Below are 15,233 nucleotides of genomic sequence, written 5' to 3' on the forward strand. Positions count from 1 at the left end.
ATGAGATCAGTTCTTACTGATGAAATTTTCTGTCTGTGTCTGTTTCTCAAAGCTTTTGTCTCTAATTTGTTGCATCATAATGGAAAGGCAAGCAGACCATTTTCTGTGCAATGTAAACCTATATAACGCTTTTACAAATGGTTCAATTTTACTTGATTCCAGCATTCATGATAGCACTAAGGATATTTAACGGGGAAAAAAGGGATTTGTTTTGCCTCTTATAATATTTGCAGAATATTTTTTTACTCATTGACATGAATCTTAAAAAGAAAAGTAAAAGAAAAAGGACTTTTTTTGGTGAATGTATTAGCTTGTGCTTCAGCTCTTAATTAAGAAGATGTGTTGTGGTGATCTCTCAGGTGAACAGGAATTTGTTTCTGCTGTTTAAACCTCCCTCTGGAGAGCATGCTGCTTGAGGGTGGTACCCGTGAGCTGCCCACAGCCCTGAACAGTGCTTAGTTCACTGTGACTGTGCATCCCTGGCTGATGCTAGAGAAGAGTGTGGCAGTAATCCCATTTCCTGCTGCCTTACAGATTCTTTCTGAGAGTACAGTGAAACCATGGGCTGTTTCTTGAGTGTGCAGGCCCCTTTCTTGAGTAGGCAGGCTCCCATGCACTCTGATGGTACTCCCTGGCTGCAGGGATAGCTGTGCTTGCAGATCCCTATCTGATGGGACAGCAGGCCTGGTCTTGAAGGCGGCCTTCGGGCTTGTCTAAAAAAACAGTCCAGGCACATCCTAGGGAGAGCTTGTTCCGGGAAGCCTGAGATTGAAATGAGTAGCTCTGCTTCTAAGTGGTTCATCCAGACTTTTGCCACCACACAGTGCCAAGTATGTCCAGACTGAAGCATTTCTGCAACCGCTCCGCAGGGAGAGCGTGCCCTCCCTGCTGCCTTGTGTGCTGGCCAGCTGCTCTGAGACCATGTGGGGCCAGGGAGCTGTGGGGCTGGCTATGCACTGGAAGGGTGCTGGGGTAGCTGGTGGTGCTGTACCACCAAAGGGTGCCAGCCAGTGATGAGCTTCAGTTTTATACAGCATTTGGTTTGTGGGCTGGGGAAAAATGCTTGCACTACCACACCCAAGAATGTATGCCAAAAATGTGTTTATTTCTCAGTACCGCATAATTTCCTGCATAAGCCATGCAGAATAAGAGTTAATTTATCCATTCTGAAAACATTATTTTTTTAAAAAAATGCTTAACTCTTCAGTTTTCTTCTACTACTTTTTCCTTCATTACTCCCACCTTCTTTCTCATTTCTGTCAGTCTTGTTTAAGAAAAAACCTTTTTAAGCAAAATGTATAAAATTTGCCTGTCCTTTCCATCTAAAACACTCAAATACTTCGGTGCTGTTGAATGTTTTCCTAGGTTTGTTTTCTTTGGATTGTCTAAAAGTCTTCAAAATTATCTCTTTCATACTTAAGTTCTAAGGCTGTTATAGACAGCAAGCAATTTACTCTAAGCCTTTTCCCTCCTTTCATTTAATTCTCTCCATTTCCCCAACTCTGATGAATTACGATGACAGTGCAAATATTTGTGATTACTTGGTTGCTTAATGAAGCAGAACCAGTCTGTGTCATATGATGTTTCTTTATGAGTCTCATTAATGTTACAGGAACAGCTGCATTGGCTCACAGTAAAAGTCTGCCTAGTCCAGTGTGCCCTAGCTGTAAAGAGATGTGTATTCTGGATGTGGAAGGCAGGGAGCAAAGGCTTGGACATCCTTTGGTGAGCTGCTGTTCCCACAGACTGTGTTTGTGCTGTCTGCTCCACAAAGGCAACTGTGCCTAACAGGTTGGGGCCAGGGGACTGGTCTGCTTGTTTGCGGTCACGGTGTACCGCTTGCTTGCTGCAAGGCCATAAAAAGTACCAGGATCATCCCCAGTGCCTGCATTTGGCCATACACAACAGTGAGGAGCAGAGCAAGTCTGTCAGGATTGCTCAGGCTGGAGTTTTGCTCAACATTCAAATCTTGCCGCTTCCTAAGAACGTGAGAACCCCAAAGCTGGGGTTAAATGAGATTGTCCAAGTCTCACCCTGACTTTTCAGCAAGTCAGAATTGGTCTTGACAGTGGGGAAGGGGAAGCCCAGCACCTGTGTCCTCTTACTGCTGCTTGCATTTCTAGGGGAAGCACCAGTGGGATGTGCCTACGGGTTCCTTGGATGCCTTCAACAAATAATAGATGCTGTGAGGTGTCCCCTACCAGGTCTCTGGAGGGTTTTATCGTTTTGTTTTTTTTCTGTAATTTGGAATCATCAGGTTTTTTTAAAATCTCTTTTTCTATACTTTCTTTTCTTTTTGGAGGAGAGAGTACACTGGGTGCTTTTAGCCTAGTCTTAAGGGGAGAGCAGCAGCAGTGGCCATACGCAGGTATTTAGGGAAAAATAAGAATCAGGGGAGCCTATGATATCTTCCCAGAATCCTCTCCCAATCTCTACTATGTTTAGCTCATGGAGGGCTAAAATGCCCTGAGCCAGATGTGGTATTTAGTAACCTATGATTAACTTCTTTCATGAGCTTGCCTAATATGTAATCCTTGAATTGATGTAAATTTAGCATCCGTGATATCCTTTGCAGGTATTTTTTGATTCCTTTGCAAGGTTGCTATTTGTTACATGAAGAAATTCACCTTACTAATTTTGAACCTACCTATTCCTATTTTTATTCGAAGCTCTAGACTTCGCACTGGAAGAAATGCTAAGGCTGAATTATGTGTCCACCTCTTGTGTGTTACTTTTGCTTCTAGAGAGTTCTTGCATGTTCTGTCAGCTGCAGCAAAGAGTCCCACTTAAGTAATTTTTCTTGTATAGAAGCTATTCCATACCCTTGGTCATCATAGAAGTAAGACTGAGGATACGCATGGGAAACAAACAAAAGAATCTAAAAAGAGAGACTAGATGAAAAAGCATATTTGTGATTTTCACATTGAATTAAGAATTAAAAATGTGTGAAAGTTGGATGGAAGGTTTTGCCAATTAGGACATTTTTTCTGAGCATGTTATCACTGTTCAACAAAAGTAGCAAATGCTACTTGCAGAGGTTAAATATCGACAGCACAATCAAGTATTTCCAAATTTTGTTCTAAGTCATTCCTAGATCAAAAGTCTAAGTCATTTAACAAAAGCATTTTGACTGTCAGTTGCTTCATCTAGTATTTTGGCTCATCCCTCTGCCTTTCCATCCCTTCTTGCCTGATTCCAGCTGGTATCTGCTATCTCAAGTGCAGTGCTGTATCAGAGTGACAGTCATTCTTTTTGTGATGCTGGGAGTGTCCCAGAGTTGTTCTGGAATTTTTCCGAAAATAGTTACAGCACTGTGATCTAAAGAGAAAATGTTTGAGAAGTTGTGAGTGAAAGAAGGGATTCTGAATGCATGTCTTCTCTTGGGTCTCTTGGAAGGCCTCAGAGCAAGACTTCTCACCGGCTGCGGGGTATTCTTGTTCTCATTCAAAGACCTTGAATAAAAATGGTATGTTACTGCTTTCCCAGTTGGTCCCTGCCACAATGTAGATGCTGATGCATGAAAAATAAAGGCTCTCAGAGAATGTACTGGAGCCCATAGAAGGAAGATACATTCTTTCTCCACACTGAAAATGAGAAATAGCTCTGTTTTGACTTTCTGGTAACTTCCAGTGTGCATAGCTGAGGAAAAGGTGAGAACACAACTTCTCTAGAGCATTGTATGACAAGGATATGCCAGGGCCAAGGACAAAGCAGAGAAATGTAATGGAACATAAGTAAAATAAAGTCAGTCTCTTACATGTTGTAAAACAAGAGAAAACACCCCCCCCAATATAATTATTTGCAGCTCAATCACTGTATGAATGGGCACTGGAATGTGTTTGACAGGAACTGGACTCAGCAGACAAGGTGCTCCTTGCATTCCCAAGTCCAAAGTCCTTCATATATGAAGAACACAAATTAAAAAAAAAAAAAAAAAAGAGAAAATGTTGAAAATTGCATCTTGGGCTGTTGATATCTGCTGGGGTTTTGTCCCTTGCTACCTGTTCTCTATCATAAAGAAGTCATGGTACTGCCACTTGTGCTGTATGTCCATCACTTGTTTTTTATCCCAGCTGGTCAATTGGAATAATTCTAGCCAAATCTTTGTGAGTTTTTCTCCCCTTTTTGCACTAGTTTTAAACAGAAATATTGCCAGACACCATGATTCCACAATGTTTATAAGTGAAATGCAAAAATAAGTGTTGATAAGGTATTCTTAGTAAGAAGAGAGTGAGGCCTCCAGTCTTTCAAACACATGTAATTAATTCTGCTAAAGCTAAGGACATACATATGTGCCCTCTCCTCACATGTTAAGTTAGCATTTGTATCTGTCTGACAATGTATGTACAAATAAGGAAGGAAATGAAATGTGCTCAGTGCTTGGCCGAAGGCCTAAAATGGTATTTTAAAACATAACCAGAAAACAAGGAGGAGTGTGTTTAGTCAGGTGTTTGACATAAAAAGTAAGCTGTTATCTGTTTTCTTATTAGCTGGTAGCTATAGAATTTTGGTTGGCTGGTGGAGCAATTTCAAAATCAACATGCTTCTTGTGGGGTGGTAGTATCTTGCCAGTATAAAACCTATTGCGTTAGAGATGGTTAGCGCACAATTAAGGAAGAATAATTCAACAGAGGAAAAAAAAGCGCCTGCTAGATACGATGCTAAGTCAAGGCTCAAGTTACTTATGTCTGATGCCAGCTCTATTTTAGCAAATACTAAGACAGGGCTTGCAGGCCTCGTTTTACACCCACTCACTTGAATATGCTAGACAGAGGCTGGAAATCATTGTGAAATGCGGTCTTTTAACTCTCAAGGAGTTATGCCCACAACATTCATAAGGAAAAAACCAAAAAAAAAACGTAGTTCAATATTTAGTGAGGTTGTACTCACTGATACCCTAAAATAGTCAAAGTGAGAAAATTACAAATTAAGGATTAAATAAACCTTGCAAAATTGAGCAGTGGCAGTTTACAAGAATGCTAAAATGAATGCTGCTGTCACACACCATCTGCTCCTTTAAGCACACGTATTAAAGTTAGTCTTGACCTGCCTAAGCCTGTAACTGACTCCCAAGCTTTGTCAAAGTGCAAGGCTGGTTTACTAAGGGACTGAATCACAGCTGCATGACAGAGGAGTCTGCATGCAGCAAGCTGTTGGGATTTTGCAGGAGGCAGTTTGATTTCCTGCCCTTCTGTTAAATTACATGCTTCCGAGAAACATGTAAACATCTCCCTTAGATTTATCACATTCCTACAAACTGCATGACCCCTTAAGCCCTGTGATGCAATGTCTATTATGTATGATCTGTTCTCTAGGGAATATCACACGTTTGGTCTGAAAACACTCCTTGGCAGTATTTTTTCTGCGTTGTTGAAATTTGCAATACAAGTTACTTTTTTCAAGGTCTGGCGCGGGGATTCCCAAAGGGTGTGCTACCACAGCAGCCTGCCTGCTTTGTCTGCCCACAGCAACTGAGCTCGCTCCTACCCAGAACAAGTGGTCCCAGGGAACAGGGACCAATGTGTGTACAGGCTCATGGGCTGCAGAGGAAAATAGCAAAAGCAGCCACGTGCTGCCCCCCCTTTTTTTTTTTTTAAGATGAAAAGTTTTCCATCTAATATATCAAAAGTTTGGGAAAACACTGATCACTCTATGGAGTTGCTACTCGGAGCACAACAAAAATGTTGGAATTTGTTGTTTTTTTCCCCAGTATTGCTTTCCAGAATTTCGTAACTTACTTTTAAGCTGCACTTTGAGAGGCATTTACTGATTTCTTTTTTCTCTATATTGTTCCTGGCTTCTGTAATACTGTTTCTGAGTTACTGTCATCCTAAATCACTTTTCTGAAGGAGGACATTATCTAAAAATGACAGTAGAGTTTGAAAAATTAAGTAAGCAAGCCAGAATAGGAGATACACAGGCAATGCCGATGGCAGATTAACTGCTGATACCTAAAATGTTCCTGACTCTACTTTGATTGTTACTCACCTGTCATTTGGATTTACATTGTCTGAATGCCTTCGGTATGGTAAAAGAGCTATTTGTTGCCATTTGAAACTCCCCAGGAACATACCAAATAGTAAGTCAGTAATGTTCCTGACAAGAAAAGGCCACAGACACGAGAAACATGTGATGACAAGATTTCAGCTATTTTCCAGCTTTTGGAACAAATGCAGTGGGCAGGACACAAAGGCATATTGTTACTGATGTCCTGTGCCAGGATGGGGCCCCTGTGTTACATTTTGTTTCTCAACATATCATAGTGATCCTAGAAACAAGTGATCTAAAGATAGTTCTTAGGTCAGCGGTGAAACAGATCCTTACTTCAGAGTGTACGAACACCACCTCTGTGACATCAGCTAGCTGCTGAGCTAGTATATTAAGCTGACTTCATGTTGTGTAGTGCTTCAGTCATCTGATGACTGCATGATGAAAGAGTTTTATTTGTGTAAATGCATTGTAAAGAGTAGAAATGAGTGTATCATCCCAAGTGGTTAAAATGCTGCATGTTACCAGTATCTCCAGCGACAGTCAGAGGAGGGGGGAAAAAAATGCAGCAGGCAAGCATATACTGGCAGCACTTCACACAAACACAGTCCTCTTCGGAGGTTTCTCATGCAGCTGCAACAGCTTTTTGGCTTCAATTTGACCTTTGCCTATGTAGCCTTAGAACAGGGTAAATGGGTCATGTAAAATAAATCACTGCTTTTCAGTCGTGCTTCACAGGGCATTATGCATCACTGCAGATGTAAGACCATTACATGTGTGCATTTTCAGCCTATGAAAATAGTTTTTCATCATAAGCTTAGTCTGGTGTGGAGCTTGGAGACCATTATATATGAATCCCAAGGGAGAAAAGATACGGTTCCAAGATTTTGACTGTAAATGCAAAACCAAGTCATCAGAATCTTAAGCTGTTTCACTGACCAAAGTTATTTTTATTTTTGGAAGTGGATTACCGATGACACATCCCTGCAGCCCTTGGCATGCAACCTCAGCTGTCTGGACATTCCTCGCTGCCTAGCTACAAAATGCATCTGATGCTCTTATATGGTCTCTTGGCTGGGTCTATAGGTCTCATAGCCTTCCAGCAGTTAAAGGGTTTGCACCCACTTGCAGGTTGACTGGTCTGCTACATGACAATACAGATACTAGGGAAACCTGAACTTGGAAGGTCATCATTGGTTATACTCAAACATACTTGGAACTTCTCTCTCAATAATGTCTTCCTTACATTAATACAGTTCCCTGTCCCCACCCCCTAACCAAGCCTTTGTGCTACCACACAGGACATGAGACAAACCCTCCTTATATGCTGTCTCAGCTTTTATAAGCCCTTTAGCTGAAGTAAAAGTCCTGTTCCTCAGGGTCTTTAAGTCATGCAAAATAGCTCAGGGCATGGTTTCTGGATAAGAGATCATCACTTTAATTGCTAAATACATAGGTAGGATAAATTCCCCTTATGCTTTTCAGCCTGCAGTAGCCAAGAGAGTAAGACACATGATCACACAAAGAACTAAGAGAACCACCTTTCTCTTTTCTTGTTATTCAAGACACAGCATCAGTACAGCTATTTTTGAATGAATGAGTCTTGCTTGCTTAAAAGCTGTCTTATCCACATAGCTAAAGAAAAAGTATGATCTTTTAAAAAGTGAGAGGGACTTTAGCATGTGTAGGGTTTTACCAAGTTAATTCTTAGAAGTACTTTGTTCTCATTCTCACATGCAAATTAAAGCTCTGTTCTGCAGCTTTTATGTAGGTTTTCTGGCCATGTACTGTTGTTAATTAGTGCCAGCACTGACACTGTAGCTCAGAGACAGATTCCTTTGCACAAGCTTACTTCAGCAGAAGGGGGAAAAATATGCCTAATTCCCATTTACTGCCAGCATAAACAGGAATGCAAACTTTGACATGAAAACATTGCTAAAAAAACTATCAGTATTAAAAGGAAATAAAAGCTGGACATGATATCTGCTTAAGAATCCTAAGTGTTCTCTGCTGGCCCTTAGACAATTGTAACAATCTTTCTTAACTATTCTTTGGCTAACTACTTACACCAGTCAGATGCCACTTCAAAAACCTGAGATAAGATATTTGTACAGGTGCATTTTTAAAGACACCAGCACATACTGCTAGGAGCATTTCAGAACTGTGTGACACTGCACAAAATATTATGAAAATGAGTTTTCCAAGTTTTGCAACTGCAAGTAAAATACAACTAACACCTGCATTTGTAAATGCATAATAGAAAAGTCATTCTTCACAAGAGAATTTGAGGTATTTTATCTATACAGCAATCTTTATTTCAAAATGGCATTTATTACAAAAATGTAAAAATCCAGCTAAACCAGAAACATTGAGATTATTTTCCTGGACTGTGAAGTCCAGGGATCTTTGTCCCCATATCCTTTTCCTCACAATATTTTCCCCACTTCCAGTCTGATTACACAGGTGCAAATGTGCCTAAATGGCCTGGTATAAATACATTGAGAAAGGCAAAAGCTGTAAAGCTAAATGCATGCAACAAGTTCTATCAGGAAGAAACCCTCAAAAATAAACATAAGTGTAAAGTAGAGATAATCTGCTGGTATCAGGATATTTGCTCAGTCATCCTTGTCTTTTGCTCCATGTTTCAGGATGCGTGTGAATTCAATGTAGTTGAAATTCCCCTTTTTGTCAATCGGTGCCTCTCTGTACAGCTCATCTACCTCTTCATCTGTGAACCTGTCTCCCATTGTCGTCAGCAGCTCTCGCAGGTAGTCTTCCTGGATGAACCCTAGAACATAATGTAAGAGGACATAAGAAAAAGGAGTTTTTACATTTATCTGCTAATAGAGGGATGATAATTTCTTTCTTTGAATTGTTTCAATTAGAGACCCACAGTCTTTGTTGCCAAATGAAAACAAAGCCATTAAAACCTATTACTATAATTGCCAAATAATTACAAGCATTCAATCAAGTCAAGCCTCTTAGTTAACCTGCATGGTCTCACTACTTCAAGTAAAGGCCATTTTATGATTTGCCTGCATTGTTTCAAAGAAGGTACAAGTTTGTCAGCATACATCTTGGACCTTCATCCCCACAGCAGGGCTGTAGTCCCAGTAGTACTGAGCCTTCTGATAACTGTGTATTTTACACAAAGGGGATCCATTTGTCTTGAACTTTCCTAATCAAAACCACTAATAAAAAAAACAAGATAGAACTTGACTACCAATGTTCAACACGTGCATGAAACACAGGGCAGTTTGAAATATTTCAAAGATTTTTAAATTGATCTTAGATCAGTGACAAAACTCAGATTTATTAGACTGGTTGCAAAGAATACATTTTTGGCATTGTTTATTATACAAGCAGCCTTATATAACTTGTGATTCCTTCTATCAGCACTCTTATGAGTCACACAAGGTTTTTCTTGTATTCATTTTCTTCCCCTTTAAGTGCAGCTTAACAGAGGGAACATAGATACAAGTTGCTGACAGACAACAAGTTCTTCATAAAAGCACAACAGCTTTGAAGACAAGGATACCCCTTACAAAAGTTGCCCTGAAGCTGAATTTTAAGTTATGAACAATTTAAGACCCTGGTTGCCAATTTTTACTTTCTCCTGTCTTGAACAGCAGACCAAAGTGCCAGACACTTGGGATTTTAAGTTTTAGAGTGCTTGAAAAGGTAATTCAGCTGATGAGGACACAGGCATGATTTTTAGTTTGCAGAAACCAGAATTTTCAGATTTGAAAAATTCATCACCACTTCTATGAATATAAGTATTTATTGTTACAAAAAAAAGTTATTTAATGGTAAGTAGAAATAACACATGTACACTGTTATTTTACCTACATACCTGTTGCTTCTTCGTCAAAGCAAGCAAAAGCATTCCTGATTACATCTTCTGGGTCTGTGCCATTTAACTTCTCACCAAACATTGTGAGGAACATAGTGAAGTTTATGGGGCCTGGAGCCTCATTCATCATGGCATCCAGGTATTCATCCGTTGGATTCTTTCCTACAAATAAAGGGATTCATACTTGTTTTAGCTTTCAAACTAAAAGAAAAAGCAATCTGCATAGCGCAATACAAACTGAGACATCTCTCATAAGCTATCCCAAACTCAATTATTTTAACAGCACAAATTTGCTTGGCAACTGTAAACAGAAAAGTGTCATTACCAAGGGAGGCAAGCATATCGTGCAAGTCCTCTTTGTCAATGAAGCCATCCCTGTTCTGGTCGATCATATTGAAGGCCTCCTTGAATTCTTGAATCTGCGACTGATCAAACATTGCAAATACATTGGAAGTGGCACGCTGAGGGCGCTTCTTGGTGGTCTTTGTCTTTGCCCTTTTGCTAGACATGTTGGCTGTTGATTCTAGGGAGACAGAAACATATCCAAGATTTAGCCTTATTAAATCAGATTACAAGTCCTTGGGGGAGAGATAGATAAAGGAATATCAAATTCCATCTTATAAGCAAATACCCCAAAGTACACATTTATTTTAATATCTCCCGCTCAATTTTTTTTTTTTTTTTTTTTTTTTAATTCGGACTTCACTTGTTAAGTATAATGTCTTTCAGGATTCAGGGACTGGCACCGTAGGCCAATAGCAGGCTACATTAAAAAACAAGTGAAATCATAGTTCTTGAAATGAAACTCACACAGTGCTTGTATTGGTGATTCAATACTCTATCTGCATGTGCCACAAATTAAGATGATGACATACTTAGTTTAGGAGGCACTGTTGACCTACCATGTAGAAGGATATGGGCTGCTAACCTAGCATAGTATCTAGTGGTTAAATTAATTAAGCAGTATGCTAAACTAACATTTGGACAGGAAAAAAAAAAGTATTTTAGATTCTGAATAGCATTTTGTTAGAATAGCTGCTGTTAGAAGAGCAGTAGGTCTTAGGACACAGAACGACCCTGACAAGAGCCTAAGGCTTTTTTGAAGATCATTGGATGGTGCTGGAGCTGGAAGAGAGATCTGCCAAAGAACTCCTACTAGAGTTCTTTCAAAGTCAACTAGAGGACTGTGTGCATTAGAAAAAGGACACTGATGTGGTTCAAAAGCACTACACTGCTATTCTCTTACACAGTGGAACTATTAACAATACATATGCAAATGCAAGGATACTCTTTTTAAAATGAATTAATGACATAATAGTTCTAAAACTCTGCAGATTCTTTTAAATTATCAACCTTTTAAAACATTTATATATTCTCATAGAATCTTTACAGTTTCATTATCACAAACATACCAATTCCATTGTTTCCTTTGAGCTGTCAAAGGAAGAAATAGAGATGGTAGTTTACATGTTATAACACTAATATAATCAGGGTAGAAGTGAGGCTTTCAAGTTAACAGCTTCTTTTTTAGCTGGGGAGATACATTTAGTGTTCAAATGTAGTTGACAGTACAAACACGAAAAGCTGAGTCATTCACTGAAATGCAAACACAAAGACCTCAATATTGCTATTGGATCAAAGTAAGGTAGACCCTGTTTAATGTTGTTTCTAGAAGTCTTGTACACCTCTACACTTCAGTTTTATCTAATGCAAGCAATTCATGCTGCCATAATCCTTTATTATGCCCAAACCAAGTGTTATGCAAACCAGATTCCTTCCATCCTTGATTTTGATTTTTACAGGAAGCACCTGCAGCAAGTATCCTGAAAGAAGACAAATTTAAGCTTTACCTGTAGACAGAAGAATGCCAACATTTTGAAATTTACACTAAGTATTAATTTTATAACTTTAAAAAAAATTATCTGGTCAGAAATGCAATTCTATTCAGAGTCACAGCACAGTTCTAACTGTTTCTCAGATAGTTTACTCAGTTACAGTATTTTCTGTTAGCCTCCTGAAAAGCACGACTTAAGTCACTAACTTGGATTCATCCTTAAAAAAAGGGAGTAAAATTAAGCAAAGTAACTACCTTACATGGTTAATCCAATATTCAGGCAAAAAGCAGTTAGCTTTTTTTGTTTTGAAGTAAAAGGAAAGACATTTTACCTTGCTTTGTATCAGATACCTGACATGCTGTACCAAGCATCTGGATCATAAAAGGATATTCCATAATTACGTCCTTCTCAGTCTGTCTACAGTGCGTTGCTGATTTCCCCTGCTAACTCCATGCTTTTAAATCCTACATGCATATGCAATGTTCTTCTGACGTATAAAACAAACCATTATGTCCCAAACTAAATATAGCCTATGAAATGCAACTGCGCATCATTCAACAACACTGAAGTTCTCTTCATTTCATTCACTAACCACAAGCTATCCAAGATGTCTGGCCTCCAACAACACTTCAACAAATAAATATGAACTCCTGACATCTAGATATTTATGAAGACAGCTGACAATAAAGGCAGTTTGCTTTCAAGCTGCAGTCAAGGGTTGTGCATAACTGCAGTCTTTTTCTTACCTCAGTAAAAAGACTCATGCAAGTTACTGTTAAAACTCTAAATTATTGATTAAAAGTTCCACTACCCAAAATAGAGTCAATTAATAACTGTTCTCTGAAATAATTCATAGTTTTCAGGATATGGCCTATTCAAAGTAAACTAAAAAGTTTACTCTGCACATGCTGCAAGGCAGTGCTCGCAGCAAGCCACTACCTGCAATTCTCTCATATACAATTCAATCCTCATCAAAAGGAGGTAACAAAAGCAGACTACTGGCAACTGTAGCTACACATGGTGGGAAGAGAGCCTCTTTCTTTTTAATTCTGTTCAGAAGATTGCCATATCAGAATATTGTACTAAAGAAGATGAAAAATATGCCAACGCTTGTGTTACTATTTTCTAAGTTTCTCTCAACCAGGCTTGGGAATAAGCCGTACAGAATACAGAAGGCATGACTCTCACTTCAAGAGACCTGTCACCCTGCATATAGAGAAACATTAGTTCTCACAAGATTGTGGTGCCTTTCAGCCCAAGTTTGGTGCAGCTATGCCTGAAATGCTGCACTCAGCTCTGGGAAACTCTATTTGAAAGAGGGTGATAAATTGGAATGTGTTCAGAGAAACAAGGACATCAATCTAGTTAGCTAAAGAGATCAATTTATGCTTAAAAAGTTCCAAGCGTTCACTTACTGTTATCTCTTTGGGTACAACAGTGAATGATGTAACAAGCCAGAACTAACCTCATTTGAGTCTAGTGCTTGACCCACTAATTTTAGAGAAAATAGGATTTCATCTGATAAATCCAGTAGGTCATTTATTTAAAAAAAAAAGTAATCATGCTTTTATAATTGAAATAGAATTAGTATAGACTGAAAATAGAAGAATTTTGGCAGATAAAAAGTGGACATACTTCACATTAGGTAGTACGAGTCATGACAAGTCATGGTTTAGTCTCTGTTGTTTAATACTATGATGCACTGAATGGCCTGGGCCTTGTTTTGGCAACTGTTCAAGAAGCTTCTAATGTAAGATTTGCCTGTAAGACTTACCATAAGATATTTCTGAAAACATAGCCTTTATTTAGGAAGATTTGCACATTAAAAAAAAAAATCAATAAATTGCACCCACTAGACTAGAGAGGTAGTAATAGCACTGTGCCACTCTGTGCTGCTTGTACATTCATTTGCTTAGTCGAGCAATAACAATGGATATCAAACTACAGAAGCACAGAAAGTCACCTTATGCTCCTTACTTCTGGGAAAAAGATAAACCCTAGGAGGAGACAAATCTGAGCAACTAAAGAGCTTGAGCCAGACAATAAGATATGAAACTTCACAACCCACTAACAGCAGTGCAAGCTGGATCTCTTTAGAGGCAGTGACCAGAAGTTTCAACATTACTTTTATAATGACTGTGAATGCCTACCACTCAAAATTAAAAAAAAAAACCAGACACAAAACCCCACCACACAATAAAACCCCACAATCTGCACCCAAGAAAGTCTCTGCATGAACTAAAATATAACGGTCACCTTCTTCTCAATTACCAAATTCAAAAGTCAGCCTCAAAACTAAATCCCAAGTTCTGTCCATGTAATGGGTTACAGCACCAGGTACAACCACACATCCATCACAGTCTGGGTGGTTAGCAGGAAGAGATAAGAGCAAGGCACTCTCCAGCAGATCTGTGGCAAAGCTCAATAAAGAGCAGATTACGCTTCGAAAAAAATTACCCTAGGCGATCTCACCTAGTCTTGAAAGCCATCTTAATACACACCTCAGTAGTAAGTTTTCCTAAAGTTTTGTACAGGAGTCAGACTTGCCTCAAAATCTAGCGTCTGTGACTCAAGAAAGCCTCTGTCTGCAAGTTCGGGAGTGGAAACCACCACGAACTGTCTCCAGTAGCTTTGTTGCGGCCATGGTTATTTCAAAGCGTAAGCAAGCAGGAAAGGACGGGCTCACGACCTCTCCTGCTATCTCACCCTCTCCCAACCACAGGAGCTTTCAGACTCGCCCTTCCCCTGCTCTAGCAATGCCGAGGAAACGGCTGGAGAGGGTCGATGCGGCCGGGAGGCAGCTGATCCCTTCCGACCGGCTGCCTGGGCCCGCGGGAACGGCCCACCGCCCAAGGCGGTGTCGCCCTCCGGCCCCGGCCGCGCAGGGCGGCTCCCCGCTGAGGGACAGCCACGGGGCCCGCGCCACGCACACCTCCAGCCGGCCCCGGCAGCGGCGAGGCGAGGGCCGAGGGGGCTGTCCCCGAGGCAGGTAACGCCGCAAGCGACCCCCCCGGCCCGGCGCCGGCAGGCGGCCCCGCCCCGCGCGCTGCCCCCGGCCCGCCGCACGCCTCACCTCCCCCCGGCTCCAGACCCCGCGGGCGGTCGCCGGAGCCCCCCCGCCCAGCGCTGGCGGCGGCCCCACCTCACCTGGCGGCGGCGGCAGTGGGAAGAGGGTCCCGGTCCGAGCGCGGCGGGGAACAGCTGCGGCAGCAACGGCACTTCCGGAGAGCCAGCGGCCACCGCCCAGCTGGCGCAGAGGAAGGAAGGCGCGGGCGAGACCATCCGCGCGGAGAGGCGGGGGGGACGGCGACGAGGCTCGTCGCTTCGGCACGAGACGGCACAAACCGTGCCCAGGGATGTCCCGAGGGTGACTGTGTGAGGCACGCTTCCTCTCAGGGGTCTCCACCTTCCTCGGGAGGATAAGGTCAAGGCTTCGGGCTCGGCCTCTGTGCCGTCCGCCCCCCGGCAGACCGGAGCGTTGGTGCAGCGCGGTGCGGTCACCGCATTCCAGGGGCGGGGGGCGGAGGGAGCGCCGCGTCTGCCCTTGTAAGGCAACG

General features: G+C 41.3%; 1 protein-coding gene across 2 annotated transcripts; it reads right to left on the bottom strand.

Annotated features, from left to right (window-relative positions):
• Positions 1–8,271: 8,271 nt before the first annotated feature.
• On the bottom strand, positions 8,272–14,950 carry LOC104312675 (myosin regulatory light chain 2, smooth muscle minor isoform). 2 transcript variants are annotated; one of them, XM_069779094.1, is made up of 4 exons: positions 14,824–14,950; positions 10,167–10,364; positions 9,842–10,003; positions 8,272–8,776 (listed from the first exon to the last, which is right to left on the bottom strand). In XM_069779094.1, the coding sequence occupies exons 2-4, from the start codon at positions 10,348–10,350 to the stop codon at positions 8,604–8,606; spliced, it is 519 nt and encodes a 172-aa protein (XP_069635195.1). In that variant the 5' UTR covers positions 10,351–10,364; positions 14,824–14,950; the 3' UTR covers positions 8,272–8,603. The 2 variants fall into 2 exon arrangements, with proteins under 2 accessions (XP_069635195.1, XP_069635194.1); XM_069779093.1 differs by lacking the exon at positions 14,824–14,950 and adding an exon at positions 12,008–12,160.
• Positions 14,951–15,233: the final 283 nt, after the last annotated feature.

This window comes from Haliaeetus albicilla, chromosome 3, assembly GCF_947461875.1.
Source record: "Haliaeetus albicilla chromosome 3, bHalAlb1.1, whole genome shotgun sequence".
Taxonomy (NCBI): Eukaryota; Metazoa; Chordata; class Aves; order Accipitriformes; family Accipitridae; genus Haliaeetus; species Haliaeetus albicilla.